The sequence below is a fragment of the Anabrus simplex genome, chromosome 1, assembly GCF_040414725.1.
Source record: "Anabrus simplex isolate iqAnaSimp1 chromosome 1, ASM4041472v1, whole genome shotgun sequence".
NCBI lineage: Eukaryota > Metazoa > Arthropoda > Insecta > Orthoptera > Tettigoniidae > Anabrus > Anabrus simplex.
In genome coordinates, this window is record NC_090265.1 from 1800552262 (window position 1) to 1800565688 (window position 13427).

The 13427-nt window shown below is 38.6% G+C and overlaps 1 protein-coding gene across 1 annotated transcript in view; it reads left to right on the forward strand.

Annotated features, from left to right (window-relative positions):
- Dlg5 (Discs large 5) overlaps positions 1-13427 on the forward strand; it is a 390290-nt gene that overhangs the window by 224604 nt on the left and 152259 nt on the right. Inside the window, exons 15-18 of the mRNA XM_068225698.1 lie at positions 1053-2483; positions 2978-3150; positions 3237-3398; positions 11439-11704. Coding sequence (XP_068081799.1) covers positions 1053-2483; positions 2978-3150; positions 3237-3398; positions 11439-11704 — 2032 coding nt within the window. The remainder of the gene's footprint in view (positions 1-1052; positions 2484-2977; positions 3151-3236; positions 3399-11438; positions 11705-13427) is intronic.

Here is a 13427-nt window from a genome sequence, read left to right on the forward strand (position 1 = left end):
GAATTCATAATTCGGTGGTTTCACAGTGATATATAGTATATTCCAGTTGGGATATGTACATTTGCAGAATTTTAGCCTATAAATGTTAATGCAACATGAAGCATATTTCTTGACCGATGTCATCTTCAGTTTGTTTAAGGTGTGTGAATTTGTTGTGGGCACTGTGCATTGTCAAATTATTTTCTTACATTAACACTTGCAGTATGACATGGAGCTCATTGCCAGGTCAGTTTTTGTGAAATAATTTCCCGACACATCAAATTTATTCTGTACACACATGCAAATCATAAATACCTGTTGTAGAATAGAACACTTAATCCTGTTATTAGCTATAGCTTTCTTAGCACACTATTGTACAACAAGTGAGGTTTCATCAGCTGTTTACCTCACAGTTACCATGAAGCTCAGAATTCCCAGCTAATCGACCGTGGCCTTGGTCAACATCGCGGTTGGACTGTACCCTCCGTGCACGGGTGCTCACTTGATTGTTTCCATTAAAGATGGGGACAAACCAAAAGTAATGAATGTTGTGAAGGCCCAAACTTCTACAACCATGTACAGTAGCTGATATGAAATAGAAAGATGCTCTTGAGAACCAAGATGTCTATATCTATGTCACACCTCATTCACATTCTCACATACAGTTGGAAACATGTTCACTTGGTAAATTGGAGGCATGTGAAATAAAATTTTGTAATTCTGCTCTGCAAAAAACTCTCTCGATTTGTGAAGCAGAAGAAGAAGAAGAAGAAGAACCTTTGAATGGAATTGGAAGCAGATGAAACTGTAGCAGAGTGTCTAAGTTCACCAAGAGTAAACAAACTTACATACACAGAGGGCTGTCTGAGCAAAATCCTTGCAGTAAAACTTTCACAATTTGCTAGCAATCTCACTGATAGTAGGCTGAAGTGGTATATAGAATTTCTGACTAGGGTTAAGAGTAGTGTTACTTCTTTCCCTCTCTGTGTTTTATAATAATAATAATAATAATAATAATAATAATAATAATAATAATAATAATAATAATAATGTTTTCCTTTTATATGTTACAGATTAATAGCAAAACCATGGATGGGCTAAAAACTGCTAAGGAAGCCATGGCCATTCTTGATGATCCAACTGATGTTCTGACAATAACTACTCTTAAGGGAGTGAATTCTCCTGGTAATTCTAACTCTAGTGGACAGATTGGGAGTAGTGATGATGATCGTTCCTATTTCAATTCGTCAAAGCCTACAAAAGATCCTGGTATTCATCATAGACATAAAATGGTGAATAGCAGCTCCCAAACAGAAGACGTGGCGAACTCGAGTCATGGTGAGGAGATGATGGGGGATAGGCGGTACTTGGCTGGTGCATTTAGTGTTGGAGAACGTGCTGTTTATAAAGTGAATACTTCAACAGTGGAGAAAGGGAGTAACTCAAGAGCATGGGAGATGTTTCGTGAGAAGATAGACATGGTTCGTGGTCGTCGACATAGTAAGGATAGGAATCGTGAGTTACTGGAAGAGAAGAAAAGACATCGTAACTCCTCGCCCAATACGTTCGAACAAGAACAAGATGATGCTCTCGCAGAACTTGATTCTGTGATTGAGAGCTATCACGGAAACAAAGCGCCTCCAGCCGAGGGAAATGGTGTGCTGAAAAGAAGTCGTCGCCGAGGGAAAGAGATGGAAAAAAACGGTGGCACATGGCCCAAAGCCCGTCATGGGCCAGTGATTGAGCATGGAACTGGTACCATCTTGCATCCCAGAAAACATAAAGAGCGTGTTCCTCTCTCGGTATTAGTCAGTAATCCTCCAAAGTATCCTCCAGAACTGCCCCACTGCTGCTCTGGGCGAGGTATGGTGTCGTCCGATCGGCCACCGTCTCGGCCTGTAAGCATCGCCCACGATCGTGCTGCGTCCTGCTCGTCTGCGTATAAGCCTCCAGATCCTCACTTCAGCAAGTCGGGACAGTTACTATGCTCGCAAAAGTCCTTCACACCAACACCCTTCAAAGACTTGCTCTGTGAGAAAGGTGACGAGAGAGAAAGGGAGAGGCTCCATGTCCTTTCTCCCTCTGATGCTAGCATTGACTTTTCAGTAAAATCGGGCAATATTGGGAAAGAAGTTATGGAATACTATGTGAAGAAGAAAAGTAGCAAATATCCACCTAGTGACAGTGAATGTAATATGAGTCCAGTGGAGTCCCTTACACCGTCGCTGCCTGTAGGGGATTCCCACAGTCGCATTCGCTCGCAACTGTACGGGACTCCATCTGCTCATCACAGTTCTCTAGTGAGGTCTCTTCCTCACTATCCCTTCACTCCCTTTCAACTAGCGCATCCCCATCCCCATCCTCATTCAGAATCTGCAGCTACATCTCTCCCCACAAGATATCCATCTCCCACACTGCTGCCATCATCTCAAAGTGGAGAGTCTATCGGTTTATCTGACACAAGACCCTACTGCTTTGAGCCTTCATATACCCCAAACTCCCAGGTGAGTGTGCTTGCCGACAATGAATGTGTTCATCTTGTTTGAAATAAAATTCCATATTGTACCTGATGATGCATCTTAAGATGCATGCATTTAATGACATACCAGACTGTAGTATAAAATGAAAAATCCTAGAATCAGAATGGAACTTCATGTAAAAGTTCTGTGATTTATTTTAAGTCAGTGTTAGACCTCAAGTGTATTGTGGAAAACATCATTAACATTAGGATATTGAGAATATTCTTCAGTCAAGATTCACCATTATTGTTTTGCATTTGTTTATTCATGTTATATAGAAGGTATGCAAGTTTGTATTGATTCTCTGTAAGACTAGTTTGTTGGTACTCTGCTTCCTAAGAATTTTAATACTCAGATTTTGTCTCATAAGATAGCATCTTCAGAAACAATATATCATGCAATATTTACCATGGACTTTTCTATTCGGTGCATACTCTTAACATCTATAAATTCTGTAACTTGTCATGCCATGTTGATAGGCCTGTCTTCATTCTCACTCTCCATCTGTTGACCTGCACTACCATAAAGCGCGGGCAATGCTCTCGGCCCACTCTCACCCAGGGTATCAGGGGAATGATGATATCAGTGTGGGCTACCCAAACTATGAGGAAGTGGGAACATTTCCTCGCAAAAAGGAAAACCAAAGAATCCGGTACGTCTTATTTGTCTTTTGTGTTGAGTCATTTTCCATTAGTTGTAATCTTGATATTTTATATTTATTTTTATTTTTTACAACAGGATCCCATCAAATCCCAGTGTTACTAGCAAAGTATCAACGGGGAGTATCGAGCGGGCATCTGAACGGGGTAGCCCCATGCCAACATTTCATGTGGAAGTGCTAAGCCCAGGACATAGAGAGAACAAACGAAATTCTCTACCTGATTACTGTTTCCCTCAGAAGTGAGTAACTGAACTGATCTACTGTGTTTACTTGTGTATTGTCTGCACAGTTTTGAAAAAATGTTGATCTTGAAACATATGGTACAGACTATACTAGGAATAAGTGTTGAGATGATTGTTCGCACCACAGGACACCGCAGTAAATACTTACAATACAAAGTATATTAAGTTATCGAACAAGTGCTCAAAGGTAAAGTGCATCATAATTTTCATAACAAGCACTGTGGCTATATTGCCTAGGACATTGTGTTCCTTCAGTGTAAGTTTGGGTTTTCCTTTTTTAATATATGTATACTCAAACACACAAATAAACACAGTTTATTGCGACGAAGAACGCCACATGACTACATTTTACATTATTGTAATAATACTATCAATTTGTTTATCAGATATTTCATTGAGGTAAGATACGTGTTTGCTTCCTGTGCTATATCAACTTGGTTCGATGAAGGCAGTCTCTCCAGCAATCTTCTTCCAAATGTCATCATTCTTCTTTGCTGGAAATTTTAGTACAGTACATTCCTTATGTTGCAAATCCAAGAAGTTTGCCTATTTTGACACCTCTTCATTCCTGTTTTTCATTCCAACATCTGCTGCAAGATCTGTTTTTTCAGTCATTTATTAATATGTAATCAAAGTAAGAGATTTTAAAAATTTGATTTGTTATTAACAAGTTTTCAACCAACTTTTACCTGTCTGAGAGTTTGTTCATTTGTCAGCCAATCCAAAAATTTGTAATTTTCTACAGTGAGTCCAGATTTCAAAGGCTTTTAGAAACTCCACGTCAATCTTCTCTCTTCCCCCCCCCCCCCCCCAGTGCTGTTTCCTATAATAATTGTAATTTCATCTCTGTTCAGCCAGCTTCACAGTTGCCAACATAAGACTATAGGTGGTTGCTTAAGGACAAACTTGCCTGGCAACTTGTGTGTTGTGCATAAAAATTGTATAATAAAACTACACTGCTTTTTTTAATATTAGAAAACATGATAATTATGGTATTAAAAATAAATAGAATCCTGCATAGAAAAATCATGAAAATGTATACAGAATTCTGCTGTAGCCAGTATATATAGTGCAGAAGTACACAAGTGAATACAGTAATTTGTTAGAAAATATTTCGTTATTCAGTAGTGATCCATCAACATTACTGCTTGTTCTAGTGATTTAACGAGAATGTAATTCTTCTGTTTAAGACGTTTTCTTGTTCTTTTGAAACTTTTCTCTCTTTAAGTAGGAAGAAGGCACAGAAATAATTCTCAAAAGAGGAAATTTGATGTTGGAGTAATGGAGTACCTATTTGTGTACTCTAATTAGTATACTTTGTCGCAGCCTCTGCATGAGAAGTAGTATTTCATAAAATAAAATAAATAAATAGCTATTTGTGTGTGTTTTTTTAATGAGATAAAGCCTTATAATTTTGTTTGCCAGTAGGGTTGCAGGTTGAAAATGTTGATGTAATGAAATTCCATAGGAGTTTGAAGGCTTCTTACAATAGGAAGGTACTGATGAATTGCATTCATTTTGGCATGAATGTGTGGGGTATATCCCCCGCTATGTGACCAGGACCGGGGATCTTAACTTCAGTACGAAGTTTAACATTCGTTAACAGTTGTTGATGAAACGCAAATTCTGTTAAAGCGGATGTTAAAATGATTTAAGAGCTTGTTAAGTACTAACAAGTGTTGATGAAACTGGGCCTAGGAGTGCTGGTTGGGATTGATTGGTGTACACACTTCAGTGCATTGTCACTAATAACTAGATTGTTCTTTTTTTTTTTTTTTTGAAGCTAGATGTTTGAACTTATCATGCCAGAAAGCCTACAGCCATTTCGGTAACAAAGCCTTATTCTTACTAAACTAAGCCGCTAAATTAGGCGGCTGAGGAAAATTGTGCTGTCATCAGGTATAAGAACGTCAAAGTGACAGATGGTCGACATTCACTTACATACATCTGAACACAGATTGGCAATGCTGACTGTGCTGTCTAGTCGAAGGTGCCCTGCTCCAGGTCCACCTCACCGGAGTTATTTGCTGTCATGCAATTGTTGCACCTGCGCCATGAGTGTATTTAAAGATGGATAGTGAATGTGTTCAGCCTGGTGTTTTTGCAGGTCTATTATGTGAAGTAAGTGTAAGAAAGGTACAAGAAACTCTTCTGAGACATCGTCGGCTGGATGGGCGTAAGAAGAAGGATTTGGTCAGCGAAACAAAGTAATTGTGAATGTATTGCAATATGTGCAGAAGTTGGCCAAGAAGTGACTTACAATAATGCGTAATGTTAGCCTTTGTGTGGTCCAGAGATGTGGTTTTGAAGTGAAATATTCACCCAGCCAAAAACTATGAAAGGGAGGAAAAACTTAGTGTATTTGGTGATTTTGACTGTGATGTTCGTAGGATGTGTTAAGTGGGAAAACGTGTTAATGTGGGATGCACCAACGAAGTTAGATGTTTTTTCCCCTTTCTTTTGACACCCCTCCATATGTGATGTAGTTTTGCCCTATTATATTTTCTTTTTTGCCTTAGGTGATTATTGAGGAGCTTCTTTTTTTTTTTCTCTGGGGTATGTACTTTCTCTGTGGTGGAACTGTACTAGGCGAAACTGTACTAGAATTTTATGACTGTGGCGTATTTCCTACAGCAGAAATAGTGTGTATGCAGCTGAGAGAGAAGTTTGAATATAGTGGAAGCATACGTTCACTGCAACCTTGGCTTCAAATACAAGATGGAATGAAATTTCACCTAGGAAACTGTCATAGCTTGTGCAATATTTTTTGGAGAAAACATGAACAATTTATTTAGATGAGACTTGGGTAAAGTAAACTCGGGTCCTCATCTCGAGGTGGTGCAGATTTTTTTTTCAGGCTCACCCCCAATGAGGGTGAGCTGCATGTACCATTTTAACCACGTACCACCCCTCCTGCCGTTCTGACAGTACTGCAAATCGAACCCGGACCCACGAGGACGGCAGCTAATAGTGCTATGGTAACCTTCAGATAAGAGTGGTACCCACTGTTTACCGCACAGGTGGTATTAAAGGTTTTATTCCCCAGAGTAAGTGTGGCATGGACTACCACTCAGAAATGAAAAGTAATAGTTATAGAGAATGCTCTATATCATTGAGCTTTACTTGAAAAAGTATTCAATACAAGCTAGGAGAAGAAAGAAACTCGAGAGTGGTCGCTGATGCAAAATAAACCTACAATTGAATTGGACTCAAATCAAGAGAGAAGTGGCAGAGAGGAACAAGGCCTTCAAAATAAAAGATGTAGACTGCTGCAGATTAGGAAAAGTGCTTCAATTGTGCAGAAAATCTTCAAACTCAACAATGTAACTTGTAAAATCTTCAAACGGAAAATTGGACAAAAGCAAATAGTAAGGGATGAGTATGAAGCTATTCATCATCAGGGTGAATGATGACTCTACAGGTAGTGTGAAGAGTGTATATTGTGAGTAAGAAATCGTAGACTGCCTTGAAGCTAGAAACCAGTTGGATGGTGTTATGCATCACTTGACCAAGCGCCAAAAGTAGATTTTGAGATATTGACACAAACACAAAATCCTTTGTGTTAATTCATATTTCCTGTTAAATGTGTGGTATTATATGCAAAATGAAGATAAAAACATAAATTTTCTTCTTAATGTATTCAATTTAGCTGTATTTGAAGTATATCGTCATAATCTGAGATAATGATGCTTGGTCACTTGATGCTTTATTGCAGTTACATTAGTTTTTCTTTTGCATCACTTGACCAACAAATAAAATTGTCATTTAGTGATCGATTTGACTTTTAAAAATTCAGTGCCGTGTAAAATATGGTACTGGTTAATTAATTTTATTGCTTATTTAAGTACAGTATTAAATTATACATAACAGCATACAATATGACATAGAAAAAATATGAATTTTAGAATATACAGTTGTATAGAAATTACACTGGTAGATCATAGTATTAAGGCATCATAAACACACAGTTTCTCCAAGTGTAATTAATATAATGCAGGATTTTAAGAATTTTTAAGTTCAAAATCCATATTTCCACAATCAAATCCATCTGTATCATCGTCTATTCCAGGATCACTAAACAAGCCCTTTTGGAAAGGCTTAGCTTCATTGGGAATTAGCTCCATGAGAGAGCGCAGGTCGTTCAGTTTTGCGTCTGAAACTGGTTTTCCATTGGGCCATAACAGAGTGAGCAGACCATGTAGAGCTGGTCCATTTTCATTCTGAAGCTGCAACCAACTGTAGATTTCTTAATGTTCACTTCAACAGGGTGCATTCTGCATCAAAATGCATTTTGAAGAAAATGCTGAAAGGTTTATCTTTCTTCAACTCTATTTCTCTCCATGCAGCCAGTTTACCTTCTCTCACTGTTTGTGCCTGTCTTCCTGTTTACAATGTGCTTCTCCAAATGAACTGTACTATGAAAATCCGGTCCGGTCATTCTGTGCACAACAAGCGGGTTCTTCTTTCGGCACATGTTCATTATTCATGAGTTATAATTTTTGGGCTTATGCCGTGTAAATAATTATAAACACACTCAACGTTTCAAAAGGAACCTTGCCTTTCTTCATCAGGAGACAAAAGAGAAAAGAAACGACGTATAGATGGTTGCTAGGAGAAAGCAACAAGGAAGCTTCAAATGGTGCCCAAAGATGTAAAGAGGACGCCATTTTAGCCCAATGCTAGAGACAGTGAATAGTAACAGCAAAGCTTTACTCTCTAATGGTTCTGATTATAGGTAGCCATGATTCACTGAGGTTGTAACCTGTATCGAGGTTGAAATTATCTGGGTGTTTACGTATTTCAACCGCCTCCCTGATAATTCTTGGGCGATATTGCTTTATACGGGCAAGAACATCCACTTCTTGGAACAAGACATCATGACCAGGTGTTACGGCATGATCAGCAACAGCTGATTTATCAGGTTGGTCGAGTCTGAACATACAGTTACAATACAAGGCTGAAGGCAGCCGGATTAAACCCACTCCCGCAGCACGGGAAGTTAAACTAACACGCAAGACAAGGTTACAGATCGTGATACAGACGATCCAACTGTTTTCATACAAACTACAAATTAGCAAACTTCATATTCGAAACAAGCCACACCTCTCCACTCAACAGGAGACAAGAGACGTGAAAACACCGGATGCCTTCTCAAGGAAACTTTTTACTAATAGCTCAACAGAAATACTTCACATAGTGCATACAAGTTCTTCAGCAATTCAACGAACTCATGGAAAATTCACAAGACTCATAGTGAACTGTATTTTAGTCCATCAGTGTTTTAACATTAAGATTTTTAATAATAAGTCTTAGTTTAACTAACAAACGCCTTCAATGCATCCCCCCCCCCCCTCTTCCCCCCCCATCCATTCACACACGCACTACTAACACTTGTTTTTAAGGTTTTAAGAAAATTGTGAGACTGTTTTTAGCTAATTTTTTACTTTTGCCAAATGCAAGCAGCTGATGATGAATGCAACGCATTCGAAACATGTTCTGAACTTTTAATCTAATGTCTATTGAAATAGCCTAAGGCTAAATAAAAGTGAAAGTATCGATCAGGTGGATTCTTGTTCCTTCAATTAATTGGATCTGATACATCTGGTATGTTCTTTGATGCGAGTACACACCGTTCTCGAAGTCTGCCCAATATAAACCTTGCCACAAGTACAGGGAACTCTGTAGATACCAGATAAATCAGCTGTTGCTGATCATGCCTTAACACCTGGTCATGATGTCTTGTTCCAAGAAGTGGATGTTCTTGCCCGTATAAAGCATTATCGCGCAAGAATTATCAGGGAGGCGGTTGAAATACGTAAACACCCAGATAATTTCAACCGCGATACAGGTTACAACCTCAGTGAATCATGGCTACCTATAATCAGAACCATTAGAGAGTAATGCTTTGCTGTTACTATTCATTGTCTCTAGCATTGGGCTAAAATGGCGTCCCCTTTACATCTTTGGGCACCATTTGAAGCTTCCTTGTTGCTTTCTCCTAGCAACCATCTATACGTCGTTTCTTTTCTCTTTTATCTCCTGATGAAGAAAGGCAAGGTTCCTTTTGAAACGTTGAGTGTGTTTATAATTATTTACACGGCGTAAGCCCAAAAATTATAACTCGTGAATAGTTACACGGGCCGTGAAAGTCTAAATGATAACATCTTCATTACATTTATGTAGTCTTCGGCGGTATAGAGGCGCTGCTGAAATTTGAAAGCACGTTATCTCCAAAGTCGCTGTCGTTAGGGAGGAAGCAATGGCCTGGAAATAAAGATATTTGTGTAATCTCTTTAATGGTAGGGTGTTGTTCCAAAACTGTTTTCAGAAGTAGAACAATCTTTATATTACGATTCTGGCCTCCGCAAGAATCTGACTACAATATGACTTCTTTGGCTTTGTGCACGTTTTCCACGAGGTGCTTGTACAAGCAGAATCCAACCTCCTGAGTCCCTCATCCTGCTTCTCCTTCCAACCAGACATAACAGTGACCTTTATTATCTTTTCCGCTATGAATCCCTAAGTTATATAACCTCAACTGGTGCTTGTAAAAAACCACATCTGTGGGAATACAGCAGCGTTTTTTTTCAAGGTCAACAAAACAAAACATTTCCAGTTTTTCATCCAACTTCACCGGGCGAGTTGGCCGTGCGCGTAGAGGCGCGCGGCTGTGAGCTTGCATCCGGGAGATAGTAGGTTCGAATCCCACTATCGGCAGCCCTGAAGATGGTTTTCCGTGGTTTCCCATTTTCACACCAGGCAAATGCTGGGGCTGTACCTTAATTAAGGCCACGGCCGCTTCCTTCCAACTCCTAGGCCTTTCCTATCCCATCGTCGCCATAAGACCTATCTGTGTCGGTGCGACGTAAAGCCCCTAGCAAAAAAAAAAAAAAATCATCCAACTTCGATTTTTCCATATCGGAGGATTTTAGGTTCTAGGCGTATGCCGCAAGGAAGAAAACCTTTGCGGGAATCTACATTTAGCATCACACGACTAAGAGACTGCACACTTGTCGTGTGGTCAATTGATTCAGACTCAGAAATGGTGGTTGGTCACTTGATGCATAACTTCAGTTTAATGATTGAGAGGTTGGCGTTTGATCAAAATTAATTTCCCGCGAAATCATATTGAGAATAAAAGTCTGAACAATAACCTATGTAAAGTTTACACCTTTAGCTACCAGATGGTGCAATAATCTAAAAAAAATCAATTTTGGCGCTTGGTCAGTTGATGCACAACACCATCCAATTCTTAGTGTATTGTTATTCAATGTAAGTATATTCTTTAAAGTAGTACTTTTTTTGTATTGCACAGACCAATATACAGTATAGTATTCAAATATTTAGTTATATTGTAAATCAAAACATATACAAATATTTTAATGAAACGTATACAGATTAATATGCAATCTTGCACTCTCCACCCGAACGACCTCGGCTAGGACATTTATATGGCCACTTGCTGGGCCATTTTTCCAGGAAAACTAAAAGACCCACGGAAATATGTTTAAGTTAAAACAATTGTCAGACCATTTTCTACATTTTTGCACAGATAAAATTTTATTGGCTCAAGGAACAAAAATGTGGTCTCTTATTGAAAATTTCAATTCATTATTTTACGGATTTAAATTTACTTGTTCAGGTTTTTATTTTTAATAATTATTTAAAGTGGTTTGTATGGAAAATAGTCATGCTGCTAAAATCAGCAGTCTTTCCTGAAGCTTCTAGTATAATTTGTTTCACAACATTGAAGGCAGGAGTTTGGGATATAAAGAAACTGATTCGCGCCCCAAAATGTGTTCAGTTAGCCATTTCTTCGCCAGTTGCTACAGTCTTGGCAACAGCGTAATTTGTCTGACCCGTCTGATTTGGTGGTCGCCGACATTAGTGGAGCGTCATGTGCAAGAGGGAGAACATTCATAAACAATGTACAGTACAGCCAAGTTGGCTATTTCTAGACAGAGTACCCTGTGGTTCAACACTGTTATATTTGTCCTCATTTTGATGTGCGAGTTAGAAGTACTTTGAATGTTGCAGACCTTTGCCCGGTGAGCTACGAAGAGTGCACATAGACAAGTCCGTTGAGCCGTTAGGTATACAGATCTCATGCCTGGAGAGTGGTGGTGTGTTTGTTTCAACTGTGAGTGAACACAGTTTGGCTGCCCAAGTTGGACTTCAAGTTGGAGATCAACTTTTGGAAGTTTGTGGGATCAATATGCGATGCGCTACGTACCAGCTTGCAGCTAATGTACTGCGGCAGTGCGGCAACTCCATCACCATGTTGGTTCAGTATAGTCCTGATAGTGAGTATTCTCTCTGCTTTATAAGTTATGGTTAGTAAAAATCACTTCATCCAGAAGGTAAGTTATTTTTAGTTTTTAATTTGACATTCCTTTATTCTTGGGTATGTTGTTATCATTTTTCATTAGAAGACATTATTGTTCATTTCTAGTGTGACCTTGGGCAATTATATACAGTGAAACTTTGTTGGTGCATCCCTCATTAACATGTTTTCCCACTTAACACATTGTAAATTCGAAGTTCCGATTCTCTTCATATTAAATCTGTATAAAAATACCTTGCTTATCGCGTCACGAATTTTCATTATTACCGCTTAGTACAAACTATCCACTTCATGTCTGTATCGATATGACAATCTAAGAATCAAAGAGTTATTTAACCACCTAATTTCTTTTTTTTTTTTTTTTTTCATTTTTTCCCTTTGAAATGTTATAAAATCATTACATTCACTTATGCTTAGGTATAAAAAGAAATTAAAAGTATACACAATATATGTTCTTGTATCAGCCTTGATCTCTTCTCATGGGAAACATACAACTTTGTCCAATGGGGAAAGATGAGGGGGGTGTGTTGGAGGGGTGAGAAGAAATGCTTAAAAAGTAATTAAAACAAACTTTTAAGTTTCTTTTTTTAGCTTCTGCTCGGAAGCATGTTTGAAAAAAACACTAGTTGACTTTTTTACAAAGTAATTACTTAAGATGTAATTAAAGTGTAATTAAAATTTATCCTTAACTGAAATACAACTCAAACATTTGTCAGCTTCCAGTTGAGGAGATAATTTTTTTTTAAAGTCTCTTTCATGCTTCTGCTCAAAAGCATGTTTGGAAAAACACTGGTTAACTTGTTATAATTTTATTACTAAATGTGGATTCCTTAGTGCCCAAATTTTGAATGCTGTGACATTCCCCCTTCCATTACTCCAAACAAAACATTACCAAACAGCAGAGATAATGCGGAGAAAAACGCAAATGAATAGATCGTCATATAATCATTTCCCCTTATCCAGCTCCTGCCTGGTTGAGGTATTTATGGCACTTCTCCATCTTCCTCTTTCCTTCCACCATTCCTTTTCCACGATCTTGTCCCAGTCTAAATTTCGTCTTCTTATGCTGCTCTTTACTGATTCAATCCACCTTGTTCTAGGTCTTCGTCTTGCTCTCTTGCCCTCGCACATTGCCTCCACGATCTGTCTTGGAATTCTCTTTCCCTGCATCCTCTTTACATGTCCAATCCACCTTAGTTTTTTTTTTTTCAATTCTCTCATTTAGCTTTCCTATCCCAACTTCCTTCCTTAACACCTTCATTTCTCACTCTCTTTCCTATCATACTTCTTAGGAATTGTATATCACTGGCTTGAATTCTACTCTCTTGCCTGCTAGTTAAAGTCTCAGCTGCATAAGTCAGTATGGGTATATAGTACATTTTGTACATTATCTCTTTACTTTTCCTTGGTACTTTTCTGCTCCAAACAAGTTTTCTTACACTTTGGTAGAATGCATTACGCTGCTGTACCCTCCTGCTAATCTCCATGTCCACCCTAGCATTTTGCATTAATTCACTTCCTAGGTATTTAAAGCTGTCCACAGTTTCCAGGCTCGGTGACTTCCAATTTTCACAGTGGCCTTTCCTTGCCTTTCCCCTCTCGACATCACCATAGTCTTGCTTTTATCTTTATAAGATAGCCGAGTCTAATACGAGAGGGGCAATGTGGTGAAAAAAGTACTC